The sequence below is a fragment of the Leptonotus elevatus genome, chromosome 15 (genome assembly GCF_054856555.1).
Source record: "Leptonotus elevatus isolate MCC_2025b chromosome 15, RoL_Lele_1.0, whole genome shotgun sequence".
Lineage (NCBI taxonomy): Eukaryota > Metazoa > Chordata > Actinopteri > Syngnathiformes > Syngnathidae > Leptonotus > Leptonotus elevatus.
The window spans coordinates 5,505,157-5,524,239 of NC_141253.1; the positions used below are offsets into that span (position 1 = coordinate 5,505,157).

General features: G+C 39.9%; 2 protein-coding genes across 2 annotated transcripts; both read left to right on the forward strand.

Annotated features, from left to right (window-relative positions):
- The first annotated feature begins 399 nt into the window (after window positions 1-399).
- timm10b (translocase of inner mitochondrial membrane 10 homolog B (yeast)) lies at window positions 400-2,204 on the forward strand. The gene is made up of 3 exons (XM_086097372.1): window positions 400-622; window positions 1,489-1,584; window positions 1,665-2,204. The coding sequence occupies exons 1-3, from the start codon at window positions 596-598 to the stop codon at window positions 1,908-1,910; spliced, it is 369 nt and encodes a 122-aa protein (XP_085953498.1). The 5' UTR covers window positions 400-595; the 3' UTR covers window positions 1,911-2,204.
- Window positions 2,205-3,216: 1,012 nt separating this feature from the next.
- Window positions 3,217-18,694, forward strand: st8sia5 (ST8 alpha-N-acetyl-neuraminide alpha-2,8-sialyltransferase 5). Its single transcript, XM_086097369.1, is given in 10 exon segments — window positions 3,217-3,808; window positions 8,881-8,988; window positions 9,261-9,336; window positions 9,338-9,357; window positions 11,139-11,231; window positions 12,843-13,001; window positions 13,179-13,323; window positions 13,675-13,787; window positions 14,789-14,881; window positions 14,978-18,694. Coding segments are annotated over 10 exon segments (1,416 nt in total). The 5' UTR covers window positions 3,217-3,662; the 3' UTR covers window positions 15,441-18,694.
- Window positions 18,695-19,083: the final 389 nt, after the last annotated feature.

Consider the following 19,083-nt stretch of genomic DNA (forward strand, 5'->3'; position numbering starts at 1 on the left):
TTTTTTTGCCCATTGTTTTATATTTACACATGACAACATAAGACAATATTTTAAACACCGCCCGCCTCCCTCCCAGGACGGTGATATTTATGCCCCTTGATTTTTGCCAAATGTTCTCCCTTTGTAAAGTTAAAGGAGAAACTGTCAAAGGTTGCACCCGCAATTCATATCTTTATTCTTTGTTTTAAACTCTAAGGAATCAAATAGGTAAATTCCATTCATGATTATTTTTTTTTCAATGCGTTTGTTTTCCTAATAAATTCCGAATTTTGTATTATATTTTAACCATTTGGCAAATTTGGCACTTTGTAAACGTCCCGGCCGCCTATCAATGTAGATCTGTAGGTGGCGGTAATGCGCTTATTCAGTATGAAAACATCCGCTAATCACGACGAAGAAGAAAAGCCGGAAGCTAACAAACTGCGCCGAACGAAAGTCACATAGTCCTTATTCTTGAATAAGCATCGACTTTCAGGATGGAGTTTGAATCATTCTTGGTGTATTTTAACGTTTATACTATATAAGAGGCACCAAATACATACTGAAGATAAACACGTCATTTGAGCTAACATTACTGCATGGGACGACGAGCACGATGGATCACGAGCAGCAACTGAGAAACGTAAGTCATTCTCGGTGCGTGCGTAAAACGTCAACATGAACCGATTTACAGGAAACCAGCATCATAAGATTTAAAGACGATTCCTGTGATATAAGAATTTTCATGTGGAAAAAAATAGTAATAACACCATGACTCTTTTGAGAGCAGTCCAGTGGCGATTCTCGGATCAGCGGTTATTACAAAGTCGAGGGCTGTATGGGAGTCTTGGGGTTAGAGTAACCTCTCCAAAAAAAAGTGCACGGGAGTTCTGCACGGCAGTCTGCAAGTAAACGTAAAGGTTGTTAGATGATGAGCACAGTAAAAAAAAATTAATAGTAAAATATCAAGCTACAGCAGCAAAAAAAACATACAATGACGGTATGCAGGTTTCTGGAGTAAACCAGCCCACGTATAGTGAGTCAAAATGTTATTTTCTTGAACGGCAGCCTCTCTATTCTTATCCTCCTAATATTGTGAAATTAAATAGTAAAAGAAGATGTCCTGTCTAGAATGAAGTCCGCGGATATACAGTACCCTCCATAATTATTGTCACCTCTGGTTAAGATGTTTTCTTTAGCTTCTAAATATCCCCCATATAATATATGACCAATATAAAAAAAAAAGAAGAAGACAATCCAACCTTTGGTCACGGAGGGAAGCCAAGTGGAAAGAGTGCGTAAATGTCAGAATGTTCAAACTTGGGAACCAGGCCACAGGTGCACAACATTAGTACTTACACCTCACATGCATATTTGGTTGGTTAATAATGCAAATTAAACAAGTTTAATCCAATTACTTCATTAACGTGATACCTGGTAGAATAATCAATTCTAAAAGTATTCAACATCTCCGGCCCTAATTTTCTGCTAATGTTTGTTTATTTGCAGCTGCGTGATTTCCTTCTGGTGTACAACCGCATGACTGAGATCTGCTTCCAACGATGCACGAGTAACTTCAACTACAGGAACCTCACCATGGACGAGGTAAGGACTTTTTGCCTTTTTTTTTTTCTTTGTTGGAAAGGTAACATACTCGGCTGCTAAATAATACTGTGATCGTCTAGGAGCGCTGCGTTGACAAATGCGCAGGGAAGCTGATCCGCTCCAACCACCGCCTGATGGGCACCTACGTGCAGCTGATGCCCCGCATGATGCAGCGACGGATGGACGAGATCGAGAGCAAAGCCGCCGAGAATGCCAAGGCGGCGGAAGCGACCGAATCTGCTGCTGCTGTAACGACAACCCCACAGGAATTGCAGTCGCCGCAGCCGGCGACCGGAGACGTCCATATTTCGCCAACTGACACTTGAATGCTCCGTTGGCAGACGAGTGTGGAATGGAGAACCGTGTCATCAGGAAGTCATGCCTTCTAGAACGGCGGAACTTTATTTGGGGGTTATCAGAGCCACTTTATAGATGGTGGCAGGTGCGTTCATTCTCATTTCACATGAGTTTGAATGCGATTGGTTCATTCTAAACACAGTGACATCTTTAGTTGGAAGAGGGTGTGCACACTTTTGCATCCACATTATCTTGTTTGTTTTCTGCTCTGATTTTTTTTCAGTATGTTGTACAGGTTATAGCTGGATAAAGTTTTCAAATAATGTTTCTTGTCATTTTTATATCACATTTGAAAAGGGGTGTGTAGACATTTTATATCCACTATTTTATTCTAGCCAGGGGTGTCGAAACTTTTTCGTTTGAGGGCCACATACAGAAAATCAGAACGACGCATGTTTATTCCTAAAAAAATTTGCTTTTTTTTTTGCATATCTAGAAAAATGCTACAATTTATCAACTAATTTATTTGTAATAGTGGCATCTATTTTTTTCCCGACACCCTCCCTTCTTACTTTGACCCTTCCCAAACACCCCCCCCCCCCGTGTCTCAAATGCCATTTTTAGTATGTCGAGGGCCGCAAATGGCCCCCGGGTTGTAGTTTAGACACCACTGTTCTATGCAGTAAATGCAAATGGACATTCTACATTAATAATAAACATAGAAGACACAAAATCTCTGCTGTTTAACTGCACAACGATTTCTTTCCTCAATCGTGTGTTCTATTTCAGGGGGAAAATGTATCACAATGTATGGTAAGATTTTTGAAGTAAAAAAATACAGACATAAAAAAAAACGAGATAAAAAAACAATGTGGAAATAAATACATAAATATAATTAAATTTCAATAAATAAAAACGCTCTGCTCTCGTATTTATTTCATACTGCAGACGGCCAGCATGAAATGTTATTCAAATGAGGGGGCGGTCCTAAGCGTGTTTTGGGTTTCTCTCTCTCTCTCTCTATATATATATATATAAATATAAAGGAGCTATAATTACTTATTCAATCGTGCAGTGTCCAATACATTTGGATTGAATTGCCACACATCAGTAATTTGTGCACATTCCATTTATATATTTTCTGCAATAAAATAATTTCTGGAAAAAAAAACAAGTTCCATGTGCCTTGCCCCTCCAAAGGTTCATGTCGTTTGCTCTTGAACGAAACAGAATATGACCTTGGTGTGGTGGCTAAAAATAAGCATGCCGGAATGGTTAATGGCGCCCCCTGGTGACAGTTGGTGGTTAAATAACGGCAAAGGAAAAAAAGCACATCCTCCTTTCAAGATTGCAGTCACGCGGCAATGCTCGGTTTGGAGAAGACGCAGCAGGTGTGCGCGCGTGTTCCCCCACCCCTACTTATTTTTCCAGACAAGAATTTAACATCGATTTATTATGCGTAATAGGATTGCTGAGATATTTATGATAACCTAATCTCATTTCGCAATTTCCTCCCTTTGCACCATCCGCGGACCTCCCCACCGCCTCAACCCCCCCTCCTCCCGTGGGAATGCCTCCTCATCCGATACTATCTCGATTTTGCCCCTGATTTGGATCCAGTGAGGTATAGATCGGCACCCCCGGTAAGGACTCGGGACGGTCGGTCGTGTGATGGACGATGCGCGGTCCTTTTGGGCCAACGAGACACGCGCGCGCCTGCCGGTCCTGAATGCAGCAGTGGCGGAGAAAGACACCGAGCAGGGTGTCACCGTCAGCCCCGGATGCTGCGCCGCAGGATCGGGTACACCGACCCGTCGTCGGGGAAAGACATCCTCGGCAATCGGTCCCTTTGTTTCATCTTTATTTGCGCCTTCGGACTGGTGACTTTGTTACAGCAGATTCTCTACGGGAAAAACTACATTAAGAGGTACGTGCTGTTTCACCTTGGGCGCAGTTCAAAGCATCATTGCTTGAATGCTTAATGGATGTCTTCTTCAGGGGAATAATGGCCGGAAGAGAGCGATAGCAATTTGACCATCCATCCGTTTTTTACCCCTTTCTTCTTCCTCCTTTGTGGCATAAAAAGACAATTTCCATTGGGTTTCTTTTGATGATGATAAAGCATCACATTCATATCATACACACGCCGCCTTAGCGGCTGTGTGTATGGTTGTGTTTTCTCCTTGAGTTAATCTTTTATTTCTTATCATTTTTTTTAAGTTTGTGCCTTTCTTCGACTGGTGGTACATCCGGCGAGATCTCAGCTTAAGTGATGATGATTTTCAGCCGGTGATAAGTCAATTATTGTGTTCATTTCACATGTGCACCCCCTTTCCCAGTGAAATACATCTTTGTGAACCCCAAACACGATATTCTCTCGACGTCACGGCGTGCGCCTCTTAAATTCCAGCACGAGACGAGCAGATGTTGAGAAGAACCCCAAACAAATGAGCAAACGCCACATCCCAAATAAGTGACAGCGCTTATGTTTACTTCAAGCAAACATAATGTGCTGCAGTCCCTTATATGAGAACACACATGACCCCCCCCCCACCCTATGCCCCTCCCCTCCCCCCACGCTCCCCTCAGGCTGGTTTATAAGATGGATTCATGACATTGTGAGATTCATGAATTCAAAGCATCCTGCACGTTATTATGGCGCTGGGCCCATTGGAGAGAGAGAAAGAAAGAAATAGTGGCGGGTGGGTGGATGGGGGAGGTGGGGGACAACAACCAATGGGCTCAGCGGCGGCCATTTTGCTACAGTCTGTCTGCACACACTCTTGGGGGGAGAGAAATTAGAAGGCCAGAGTGGGATGACTTGACTGTGTGTGCGTGTGTGTGTGTGTGTGATGTCATCAACCTCTTGTGATGGGTGACCGGTCCTGGTCAAAAGCAAGTCATGGACTCATTATGATAAACTCTGTGTAGCATATCGCTGGCGTCGGACGGAATCCTTGCACAGTACCTCCAAAAATCATCACTTTTCAGGGGACTCTTGTTGAACCATTAAACGTTGCTTCATCAAACAGAGCAAGCCTTTTTCAACATTTTGGATTCCATCCATCCATCCATTTTCTGTACCGCTTGTCCTCACAAGGGTCGCGGGGTTGCTGGAGCCTATCCCAGCTGGCTTCGGGCAGTAGGCGGGGTACACCCTGTACTGGTTGCCAGCCAATCGCAGGGCACACAGAGACGAACAATTCATTTGTAAAAAAAAAAATAACACCCACAAGTGTGGATTGACCAATAGCATATAGATATTTGGAGAAAAACAAAACCAAACAAGAAATTTACCAAATTGTGACGAATGAGGTTTCAGCTCGATGCCAGCGATGTGTCTGCACCCATATAATAAAAAATCAAAAAAATCAGATTGCAATATATTGGTTATGATCGATTTGCTGAGGCACTTTGAGATTTAACTGGAATTTTAGAACATGCTATATACAGTAAACTATTTTTAAATAATTTCCATATAAAAAAATAGAGCACTCCTAAAAAAACAATTGGGTCAAAAATAACCCAATTTGGGTAAACATTTTTTTATTTTTGCACAAAATAACCCAACAAATTAGGTTATTTAGAACAAAACCCCCAAATTAGGTCATTTTGTACAAACCAACCCAACAATTTGGGCATTTTGCACAAAACAACCCAACAAATTGGGTCATTTTGCACAAAACAACCGCATAAATTGGGTCACTTTTGCACAAAACAACCCAACAAATTGGGACTTTTTTGCGTAGAACAACCCAACAAAGGGGGTCCTTTTGTACAAAATAACCCAACAAATTGGGTCATTTTATACAAAACAACCCAACTAATTGTTTGTTTTTAAAAAAAAATACCCCCCAAAAAGTTGGCTTATTTTGTACAAAACGACACAGAAAGTTGGGTCGGATTGACCCAAGCAGTGGGTGGTGCCTTTTTGGCCCAGTTCGGGTTATTTTTGACCTAACTGTTTTTAGAGTGAAACAAAATTTTATCATCAAATGATTAAATTGTATTTAGTCGTAACTTTTTTTTTAAATTTAAATTAAGCATGTACAGAAACTATTATAGTTCCCTTCTTCTTTTTTTTAAAGTACAACTTGACAGTTAATTTGGTTGCACTTTTTCCAAAACGTTTAGTATTGGCTATTAAATTCGTTTGAACGTCGGGTTCACAATTTAACTTTTAAGATACATCTTTAGTCTTATTAGCAGCTCCCAGTTGACAAAAGTCATATATCATTTACTGTACTTTATTACCTTAATCCTTCTGTTATGACGCAGGTCACGCCGACCCATTTTAAAAGTTTAGCACGCAATAAACGCTATTTGGAACAGAGGGCTAGTGGCTAGCACATTTGCTTCATAAGGACGGGGGTTCAAATCCAGTCACTGGCCTTCCTGTGCCGACTTTGCCTGTTGCATTTGTGCTAGCGAGGGTTTTTCCTCAAGGCTTCCATCACTAATCCAAAAATCTTACAGACTGAACACTCCAAATTGTACTCAGGTTTGAATGAGAGTGTGAACGGTTGTCATTTGTCTGTATGTGCCCTACACGTTTGGCCGGCGACCAGTCCAGGGTGTTTCAAGTACACATCGCATATACAAACGAGTGCACTTCATATATTCATACAGTACATGTGACGAGGTGAACCGCATGTATTAAATTGCACAAAGACGGCATTTCAAGGGTTGCCGTTCAAACCATTTATCGTCGAATCGTGCAATAAAGAACCTCGGCGTTGCAAAGCGCGCTTTGTCATCACAGGAAGCGTCTGTGGAAACCGTCAATAGTGTCAGGCTTCGAGTACTACTAAGAGTATTCTTCCTGCTCTAAGGGTCTATTAGAGTAGCTCAAGGCTAGGAGCCAGACTGTAAGTGCTGCGGGCCAAACGCAAGATGCCTTTTTTTTTTTTTTTTTTAAACCAGACTCTTTCTTACGAGCGAGTCAGAAGAGATAAATGGTCTCGTAAAGTTTATTTTTTATTTTTTATTCAAAATACTTGATTGATATGTGAGGAAGCCACGGGAGATTGAACAACGTTTGCCACAAGCTTCCCCCCCCCCCCCACCCCCCCCCCCACCCCCTCATTGAGTTACACTACTGCATTAGCTTCCCGGTGCTATGCAGATTTATAGTGATGCTGAAATAGCAAAGAGAAGCCGAGTGCTCTAACCGGAGAATACTCGTCGATGTGTTCTCCATCACATAATGAACCCATGCAAGGCCCAAATACAAACAAGAATTAGTTTCTAATGCATACTTGCTTATAAGTCACTAAAATGCTGTTTATTTTCCTCAGAGTTCATGATATGAGGCCTTCATGTCCCATGGGAGCATATTTAAACATTTCGAAAATCTTTCTCAGGATAATCGCACCGAATAATCTTTTAGGGACTCGTTCTCAAAATTGGATGGATTAATGGTATGTGTGCATTCACTGCCATTGACGGCTATAGACGTCAAAAATTCATTTGAATTATTTCTATTAGTTTTACATTTTTTTCCCCACTTTTGTTAACAAAATGAAAACCTAGGAAAAAATGTATTGTACATATAGAACAGATATAAAAGTTGTGATTAATCTTGAGTTTAAATAATTAAGTAATCAAACAAAAAAGATAATATTATTTAAAAATTAAGGGCGTCAGACGATTACATTTTTTCATTGTAATTAATCGCATGACTTCAATACTTAACTCACAATTAATCAAACATTTTATATCTGTTCTAAACGTACAATACATTTTTTTCTAGGTTTTCATACTCTTGTTAACAAAAGTGGAACTAATAGAAATAGTTCAAATAAATTTTTGACGTCTATAGCCGTCAATGGCAGTGAACAAGTTAATCTTGAAATGGGGTACACGCTTGTGAAGTCGCACAGGTAGATTCCGAGATGTGATGCAATAATGGTTTCAACGGGTCAAATTGACCTCTTTAATCAATTAAAAGTTTCATTTCCATGAAATAAATATCGTGAAGTGTGAAAATCACATTTTGTAAAAAGTACTCAATATACAAAGACTTCAGTAATAATCTCAAAATTTAGCATAACAATCACTTAATACCTTGCCGTTTCGTAGATACGTGACGGTTCCCTTTTGCAATTTTTTTTTTTTACGCATTTGATAATTCTATGTCATTATGAGCTCAAATTAGCAAGCATAAACCATCCTCATGAACTTTAGCGACATGCTATGCTAGAGTTCACGTCGCCAAAATATTGGCCTTAATTGTTTTATTGCCTGTTTGTTAAGACGCTCTCGAGCGTATTGTAGCATCCCGGCCTAACCGGCGTGCCTGTGCGGCAGCCATGTTGGTAGGGGCAACATTTCCAATGGACATTAAAAGTTAACTCATAACTTGGTTATTTCTCAACTGATTTTAATGAGGTTTAATTCTTTGTCAATGCTAATGCATGTGCTATCAATACCAATTGATAAAAAAATACTTTTTTTTTCTGTGAATGGTTACTCCCAGTTTCCTTGTAGTAATTGTATGCAATCAGTATGCAGTACTATACTTGCTATACACACACACAATTCGCTAATGACTTTGAGCCTCCTAGCTTAGCATCAATGTAGGCGTGCAAGAAGGGTGTGGGGGAGGTTGATATAATGTAATAATAATAATAATAATATTACAGGTAGCATAGTGCAATGTTTGATATATCAATGAAACCGATTTTTAAAAATGTCAGTACACATGCCGAATAAAAATAAATTTAAAAAATCGCTAATAAGCATGCGCTCAACCATCTTTTCAAGCAAATTGTACTCCCGACACCTAGAAGAGTGTAAACAGGACATGTTTTGTGTGATTTCCCCACTGTTTTCTTGAGACAAACAGCTGCTCAAGCTCAATGTGTAACGTGTGTTTGTGCGCGTGTGTTTTTGCGTACCATGATTATGCTGTGGGTAACCACTTTGGTTGTTTTCTGTTCTCTGCTCGCAACACACTGAGGACATCAAGCCAAATAAACTGATTCATTTTCTTACTAGTGCGCAACAGTTTAGCCGACTCAAAGGGGACGAGACAGGAAATTGGAGCGGTCCCGTTAATTTCTCGGATGACGGATCTCTGAAGCCTGCCAGAAATGGAAGGAAAAGGTACCTTGTTCACAGCGTCACTGACTGCACCACACCTCTAGAGAGCACAGAGAGTAAGCTACACGAGAGGTCACACGCACACACTTTTTCCAAAAGCCAGCCCTTTGCATGCTTGGAGCCAGGCAGCAGAACTCCTCAGAACCAACAACGTAGCACATTTGCTATCTTTCTCATTCTCTCTTATGAAGTCTGCAGGTTTCTTAGCATCACGGGTGACGCCGCGGGGGGACTACGTCACACGTTTAACTCCTAACCTGTCTGCATGTCGACAGATGTTTCCGTCAGCATTTTCAGCCAGATTCACAGATCTCCATAATAGTCACACCCTGCCTAGCCGATATTAAGAAGAAAAAACAAACGCTCTCACAGGTAGGCCCGTTTGAAGGCATTTCTAGTACATTCACAGAAACCCCGAGAATGCCTCTCTTTTGCTTTTTCATTGGTCTGAAGGGGATACGAGTTATTTTTCCCCTGTGGTGGTTGCACTTCCAGATTTGCTCTCTTGCATGATTACGTCCACCTTGACCCTCGAACCCCACCCCCACACCCCACCATCCTGGCCGGCTCCGTAAGCTGGTAGAATCTCCTGTCGATGTGCCGCCCATTGTGTTCCATCCAGCACCCATCGTCTCCCGATGCCTTGTGTCGTGTGTATGCCATGCACAGTACATAGTGGACACGCCTCGCTGCGCCTTCCCTTCTTCACATCTGCATTGTCTCTTGGATTTAAAACCCTATTTTTTGTGCCCCCTATGATTGTTGTGAGGCCCTCTTGTAATTTCTGTGTTTGTCATTATTTTGAAGGCGAATGAATATTTTTTGGGGGGGCGAAAAAAGCATGTATCCAGAAGATAATTTGATGTATTTTAAGGGGTCCTAAACATGGCCTATATATAGGGGGCGGGGGGGGGGGGGGGGGGGATATTAGCTAACAATGGCAGTTTCATCAATCAAGATAATTTGTTACGGTCGGGTGAAATTCTCGCTTCACTTTTTAGGAAATTATATATATATATATATATAAATATATATATATATATACACATAACAGTCTTACTCAAACTTACCATTTTTTGTAAAAAAAAACATAATTTTTTATTTATTTATCTCAAAGCAAAAATAATGCTACGGGGTCAAGTAGAGGTGAAGTTACGACGCTTCTCAGACATTTGTAGATTGTAAATAAATTTGCTTTCGATCGTTTTTGCGAATTAGTCATCGTCATTGATGCAAGGCACATCTTGAATTGTTAAAAATTATATAGTAACGTGCCATAAAGCTCTGTGCCAACATCTGTGATCAAATGCTGCTCATTCTGTATTTTGGTCTTTCTAAGCCAGCATCGTCAAGTTTGATCGATACCGCCACACAGTTTAACCATCATAGCTACTTAATTAATATGAAAATGATGAAAATGAAGGACTTCCCACTGACTCTTCTTGGAATGCATCATCAGGTGGATGTAAACAAAACCAGTGTCACTGTTGATTTGTATGATATTTCCTATCCTGCATCTTGTTCCTTTCAATGCATCCTCTCCGTTGTATAACTCCTTTTGTTCTTTGGTATCCTTTTTTTTCTTCTTCTTTTTTTTCCAAAACTCCCATCGCATTTTGTCACCATGCACAGCCACATGTGACATGTTGCAGTGACGTCCTCCATCTATTACACATCCACAATTCATTCTGCGAATGTAATTTGATCCAATTATGATTCTTGCTGCTGCTTAAATATCACCCGCCCTATAAACACAAATTTATAGACTGTAATGTGCTTTAATGTTTCAGTACCAACATTGTAATTGTTGATTTTGAATTATTAAAAAAACTTTTTAATGTAAATTGTTATAAAGCCGGTGCAGGGAGTTTACAAAAAAGTTATTTATATTAGCCATCACAGCACATGACAAATGTCACACAGTGATACGCAAATCCACCAGATCGACACCTCTTTTGCCACTTTCAGACGTTTTGAATAAATACACGCATAAAAAAAAAAATCACAAAATAATCTTCATGTTACCTGTCATAGCACATTGTCACTAAATGAGATAAATATCTTTCCCCTTTTCCACAGTGCAATAATTTATCCATCTACTACTACTACAACACTCTGCCACTTGTTCCAGTAACTGTGTATTATCCCTTCAGGTATTTGGGAAACTATGACAGGCCCTTTGAGTACAACTCGACAACATGCAAAGAGCTCAGACAGGAGATTATGGACGTCAAAGTCCTGACAATGTGAGTGAGTTCTTGCGGTTTTGTTGGGAGATGTCTTTAAGGAACTGATTGTGATGATTGTCAATTTTTGCTGTTGAATATATCAATAATTTGACTTCAGTGGTACCATTTCCCATTCAAGTAGTATATTTGCGTGAACCCCCCCCCCTACCCAGCCGCCCCCCCCCCCCTACCCAGCCGCCCCCCCCCCCCAACACTGTTAACTATACAGACAGGGCCTTAAGTAACGTTTTAAAGGTCATACAAAAATAAAAAAGTTAACATGAACACTACCCTTTGATCACAAATGACAAACCTCTGGCAGCAGAAAGCAAATTGACTTAAAATCAGAACTTCGGTCACAAAAAGTTGAAGCAGAATGGCAACAAGAATGTTAAAAACAGGAAGAAAATATTAACATTAACTGACATACTGTACTAAATAACGGAATAAAAATCAACCACTGTATATTTAGCATAGAAAAAACATGACCTTTTAATCACAAGCAACAAGCACATGGAAACTAGCTTAGAAGCTAACAAAGCTGTCTGTATTCACTCGGTGCGCCTTCTCGTCAAATACCACAAACAGATGTAACTCAAATCCACAACACCACAAATCACAAAGGATCCCTTTTTCTTCACAAAAAGTTTGTCATGAAAAAATAATAAACGTAAATGACAAGTGGCAAGCTTATAGTAGTTAGCACGAGAAGCTAACGCAGCAGTCTATCTTCTCTGTGAAAACCAACCAAGAGTAAAGTTGACAAAGTAAACATAAAGTTGGTCATTACAGACAGAAATGAAATCAAAACAAGTAGAAAACAAAAATTGTAAAATGAAATCAACCAGTGATGTACTGTAGTGTAAAACATAGTTCTGAAAAGACAATTGACAAGCACAAGCTTATAGCAGTTAGCGCATGAAGCTAACACACCAGTTTGTGTCTTGGAGTGCTTTTTGTTGTTGTCGCCAAACATCACCAATTAACGTGACTCGAATGCACAACACCAGTCACAGAGGAACTAAACTAAGTATTTCGGTTCACAAAGAGTCAAAAGTACAACAATAACATTGATTTACAGGCATTAGGCTGCTAGCCTGACTCGCTAACGCAGTAGTCTGTCTGTCTCGTAGTCTTCACCCAACCCCAGGAAGCAAAAAACTTACCAAGATAAAACCAGTAAAACATAAAATCTTTGTACAACTTGAAGTTACCACAGTATGTATTTCATAGAGATTCAGAGACATTTTTTTTTTACCACCACTACCTATAAATGGCACATCATCCACTCTGGTGTCGATTCCCCAAAATTCACATCACACCGTAGTGAGCCAGTTAAACCCACGAGGCCTCCTTCCCGGTTCACGAATCAGGCGTTTACTGTCAAGTATATTGTTTTACACGCCGCGGGCCAATCGTTTCATATTCGTCTCCCAGGAAATGTCAGTTCAAGGACAATCTATTTACAGCCGCACTAGATGAAGCCGCCGTCGACTCGGCAGAGTAATCGCTGACATTTTGCTGCTCCATTTTTTCCTCCCCATCCCCAAAGCCCTTATCCGTTTGCTGGCGTTTTTATAATGTCTGCCTTGTGTTGTTGTTTTTTCTTCAATTTACCGCCCTTTGTAGAAACAATAATCGGAAAATACATGGTCATGGCTATCCTTCTTCATTCCACAAGTCTCTCTGCCTGTCTGCCAGGGTCAAAACCTCTGATCTGTTTGAGAGATGGCGCAACCTGCAGGTGTGTAAGTGGGAGCAGAGCAAGGAGGAGACCGGCAACTTCAAGTAAGCATCGTTCCCGCAAAATATGCAAAATGGAGGCCAATGCCAAAGAAACCTTGATAACAGTCAGTCTCCTATTCTTTTACGTCCCTTTGTCCAATCATTGTCAAATACTATGAGTTCCAGATTTGCTTAAAAATAAACACAAACTCACAACCCATGACTCTTGGTTTGTTGCAGAATGTCGCTGTCTCGCTGCTGCAACGCCCCCTCCTTCCTGTTCACCACCAAAAGGAACACCCCCGCCGGGACCAAGCTGAGATACGAGGTGGACACCAGCGGTATCCTACCCATCACCACCGAAGTCTTCAAGATGTTCCCAGACGTGAGTCCTGTCCAGGATATCTTATATTCCAGCCAGATAAGGGAAGTCATATTTTGGTACTTTTGAGTATTTTTGTTTTCTGCCATTTATTTTTTTTTTTTTTACGGACTTCACTTGGAATTAAGGCTGGGCCAACCGTAGCGCACAAAAGCACGGTGAAAGACTTGCACTAATATAGCACGATATTCAATTTCTAGTCCGTATGCGCACCAGCGCACCAGCGCACCACTTGGGTGCACCCAAGTATATAAATAGAAAACCAAATCAAGTTGTCCAAATGGGGATTGTGTCTTTTTTGTAGTTGTCTTTTTTTCTTTTCTTTTTTTTACGTATGTCACTTCTGTCTTCTAGGATATGCCGTACTCCAAATCTCAGTACAAGAAATGCGCCGTGATCGGAAATGGCGGCATCATCAAGAACAGCAACTGCGGAAAGGACATTGATTCGGCAGACTTTGTGTTCAGGTAGGAAATAAGAAAAAAAAATCAGCCGTCATCTAATCTGCCCATTTTTGCGAGCACTGCTGAGCTTTATTTTTTTCCACGCATGTTGCATAGATAACACATTTTCCAATGACAATTTCCTGTCGTCAGTGAAACAACGGCAGGCTTTTCAATTTGCAGCTGATGACTGGCATGTCGCCAGCTCCTGCTGTGGGCTCATTTGTCACATTCTATTGTTAGCGCTGAAATCTCACTTCGCAGACGACATTTAATATCGCAAGCTGTCCTACGATGGCTCAAAAAGTGAGGGCCATAGTCCTATAATATGTACACAAAATAGAGCATCACATGGAATAATAGGGGAGCTCACATGTACCATAAACTGACGTCTACTTGTGAGTGATTTCAACGACTTGAATTTAAATAACAAATCCGAGATGGAACCACGTCGGGGTCACCGATTGTGGAGATGCGGTAAATGATGAGAGGAAGAGACTAAGGCGAGTCATATCTCTTTTACTGTCCACAATATAACGTTTACATATATTTGATCATCTACATCTAATTTAAATGGGGCATTTTTAGGGGTGCTAATCTCTCCCAATAAAAGACGATTCGATATGTATCTTGATACATGCGGTGTGTGTGATGCGATCCAAGGACGGTTTGATTTTAATGTGAAACGATTTGGTCTGATTGAGTGTGATTACGACTCGATTGGATATGGTACGGTTCAGTTGGAGAGGGTATGATGCAATACGTTTCTCGTTGTTATTTGACAATCTGAATGAACTTTTCCTTCAAAGATAGAGCTTTTCAATAAAGGATGATTCAATACGCATTTCTCGATCAATTTTAAAGTGGGACGATTCGATGCCCTCGCACGTTTTAAATCAAAACCCACTTTCCGGTTGTAATCGTTTTTTTGTTATACTTTCAATATAATTATACTTAACTTGGTGGCCTGTTACTAGAATGTTTGCTGCTGTAAGAGTGCAGTTGCTGTTTATCTTTTGTCCTAGATGCAACATACCGCCCATCAGTGAGAAATACTCCGCTGATGTCGGCACAAAAACGGATCTGGTAACCATAAATCCCAGCATCATCACCGAGAGGTACGCAAAAAATCTTGCCGAAAACCAATCCTGCTTGTTGCGCTTCTTTTTTCACACGTCGTCCTTTCCCCCCCCGACCACCTCCCGCGGCAACAGGTTCCAGAAGTTGGAGAAATGGAGGCGTCCTTTCTACGACGTCCTGCTGAACTACGAGAACTCTTCGGTGGTCCTCCCGGCGTTCTACAACACGCGCAACACGGACGTTTCTTTCCGGGTCAAGTACATGCTGGACGACTTTGACTCGCAGCGCGGCGTCTTCTTCTTCCACCCGCAGTACCTGCTCAACGTGCAGCGCTTCTGGGCGGTGCAGGGCGTGCGGGCCAAGCGCCTCAGCAGCGGCCTCATGTTGGTTACCGCCGCCCTGGAGATGTGCGAGGAGGTGCACCTTTACGGCTTCTGGGCCTTCCCCATGAACCCGTCGGGCATCTTCATCACGCACCACTACTACGACAACGTCAAGCCACGGCCGGGCTTCCACGCCATGCCGCACGAGATCTTCAACTTCATCCACATGCACGCCCGCGGTATCGTGCGCGTGCACACGGGGCCGTGCACGTGAACTGGCTCGGAATCTCACTTCGGTGGAACCTCCCAAAGTAGATAGAATGACATTTTTCAATATGAAATGATGCATATTTATTGACGTTGGGCAGATCTCGCTTACAGCAGAACTATTAGAACTTAGAATAATTCTGCCGGTTCAACCTTCACAACACTTGACAGTATTCATTAATTTATTTTATTTAAAAATATATATTATTAGTCAACCCCCGCTATTTGCAAGGGAAAGAGACTGTCCCGGCTAGCCAATAGCAAAAATCTGCATATAATTGACATGCACTAAAATGCATTAGGGGAAAATAAATACGGTTCATAAAAAATATAGGTCGTCTGATTTATTCATTAATAGAAATAGAAACATAATTTTATTATAGGTTATTGTAATTAAAACATTCTATTAATTCATAATGAATGTTTTGTTAATTGTTGTTTTATTTATTATAAATTGGAAATTTACTATGTATTTATTTAAACTAATTATATACTGCAATACTATAATAAATATGTTTTTTATTATTGCTAATTAGTCATAATAATGTAGAATATAAATTAATTTAATTTTGTAAAAATTTTGCACATTTTGTCACCATAAACTAATTATTTCATATGACAATTCCATAAAATATATTTTATTACTGTAATTACCATTTTTTTATATTTTATATTATTCAGCAGCCTACTTATTTGTTTTTATTAATTTAAACTACAGTATTTATTTATATATTAAAATATATAATCAAGCAATGAAATATTAGTTTTTTAAATATTCTAACATTTTGTTAATATTGATTTTGATAAATCTTTAATTTAAAACTCTTGTTTTTCAAAGTATTCTAATCACTCAATAAATACAATATTGTACACCTTTTATTAATTAGTTATATCGATTTGTCAATTTGGTAAACCTTCCGTATTCATTTCTAAAGGCATTTTTAAAGTAACACTAAAGTAACTACCACATAAGTTTAAACTAAAATAAAGCAAAAACACTTGCCCTTTGGATATGCCCAACGGTCATACAGAATAATGGAACATATGAAGTATGTTTCATTTTCTGTTCTCATCACACTTTTCTCTCAACATTCTCCCGCGGCATAAAAAAAAAAAAAGGAAAGCCAAAGAAAAAGCAATCTGTTTGATTTCCACTGAGCCGAGGAAGACTCCGGAGGTTCCACTGAAGGTTTCTGGCTTTACTGGACGCCGTTTCAGATCAATCTGAAGCGCACTCGCCACAGCAGGCTTGTTTTTCACTGTGGTTTTCATGTGGTCTTCTTCTTCTTCTTCTTCTTCTTCTTCTTGATGTTGATGTTGTTGCTGTGACGTTTTCTAGTGGCTCTGCTGTACAGGTTGGTTCTTTTCTACTCCTTGCTGTACTCGTCCAAACACGGCGGGCGTAACAGATTTCCATGTTGTGTAAAAAACAAAAAGCCCGAAACTTGTCTGGGGTTTAAAAAAAAACAACAAGTATTTCCAAACGCAGCATCTGGTTGTCTACTTTTGTAATCAATTTGATTGTTCCCCAACATTGAAAGGGTGAACATTTGATTGGCCTGTTTCCAGTGGCCTTATCGGGAAATGTCCTCGGGAAAATTCGATTATTTTATTTGATTGACAGTAATCCTCCGCTGTTCTGCTGAGAAGAGCGAAAAAACATGAGTCATTGATGCCATGGGTGCATGTTTTCACAATTTTGTTTGTTTATTTGAATTTACTTGATTTAAATTAGCGTTACGATAAGTCATACTCACAGTTCGGCACCCATTGATTCACCTTTTTGTGTATGTTTTCTTCAAATATTGATCTTTAATATTTATAATTTTTAGGGAGGAGGGGACAGTATGGAAAATCCTTATTGGAGTTTTATATTTTGGGTTAAAACATTTTTCCCCCCAAAACATTTCAAATGTGTGTCAGTTAAATATGGATTTTCAATATTTGCAGGCCAGCTGAGTCCATTCCATCACAACTTTTACTTACAAATAAATAACTTAGCCCCTCCCTTACATATTCTCAGTCGAGATGATGTCATTCTAACATAGTTACTCACCCTTAACTCATTCACTGCCATTGACGGCTATAGACGTAAAAAAATAATTTGAACTATTTCTATTAGTTAAAAAAAAATGCAACTTTTGTTAACAATAGTATGAAAAAAAACTTTATTGTACATTTAGAACAGATAAAAACTTTGTGATTAATCGTGAGGTGTTTTTTTTTCCATCAGGGGCAGGCAAAACAAGTTTTACTTCTTTCTGTCCCCTTTCATTCTTTTGCTTTACTTCGAAATTGAATATTTGTTTCTTAAAAAAAAAGATTAGTAAAATTACAAACATTTAAATTAAAAAAAATAAAGAAGAAAAGATTATTAAGAATTAGGGGCGTCAGGGAATTAAATTTTTTCCGTAATTAATCGCATGACTTCACTAGTTAACTCACGATTCATCAAAAATTTTATATCTGTTCTAAATGTACAATAAAAAAAATTCTAGGTTTTCATACTCTTGTTAACAAAAGTGGATTTTTTTTTAAACTAATAGTTCAAATGAATTTTTGACGTCTATAGCCGTCAATGGCAGTGAATGAGTTAATGTACTACTTTCTTCTTGACATAGCTTGAGCACCTTCTGGTGGTATTGTGGGGCATTTCAGATTGAACTAATCAATAGTCCCAAAGGAATAAAAATATTTTAAAAAACGCGAATAGCGGGGAATTACTGTATTTATCTTATCACGTCTTATACCATGCTGCCTTATGACATTCCATTCTCTCCGCCCAATATGCAATTCTCATCTGTATTCCCCGAGTTTGTCCCTCAAACCAGTCAAAGGACACATTTGCTCCGCTTAAGACTCCACGCTGTGTTAAACGTCACTCCATACTCGTCGTGCATGATAAAGCTTTTGTGTGCGTGCCTGCTTCAGTGCTCACTGAATTAAGTTTACACTTAACAGAGACCTTTTCGTCCAAGAGATTGTTCAACTAGTGAATGATTTAGGCAGAGCTGAATCGTAGTTCAGATTGGACCGCTGTCGTGTGTCGACATAAACGTTATCATTTGCCTGCGAAATACTGTGTGTGTTGAGCACCGAAATGTTGCCGCTGCCATTTGATTGGCTTTTAGAAATGAGATATGGATTAAAAAACACTGGGACCACTCTGTAGAATTAGTAAAAGGAAAATAAATAGTGCTTGCTTGGCTCTGCATAATCATGTTTGTAAATAAACTTGTTTGGATTTTGGTCTTCCTTGTACAGCTCTCGCCATTATTATTATTATTATTATTATTATGTGGTAACGGTTGGGGCTTATATGCTCTGCAAAAAAAATTAAAAAAATTCATGCACGCCCTGCAAAATTCATAATTATATCAGTGCAGCTTGCTACCAAATAGCCCCATGGGACAGTACCGGGCCGTTGACCGATGAGATTGGGGTTCACGGTTCAACTCTAAAACCCCAGTTGATGGAAGGATGGGATCTCTTCTCAAGCCATATCAGTCCGTACCGTTGCGTAAATCACTTCCCCAGACGGGCGAGTGACGGTGGAAGGAGATTGCCAACTTTACGACCATTTAGAAAGCTTACCAGCGTAAAAAAAAACGGGTTCATGTTCAGCGTTAAAGTGCGGTGGGTGCGTACGG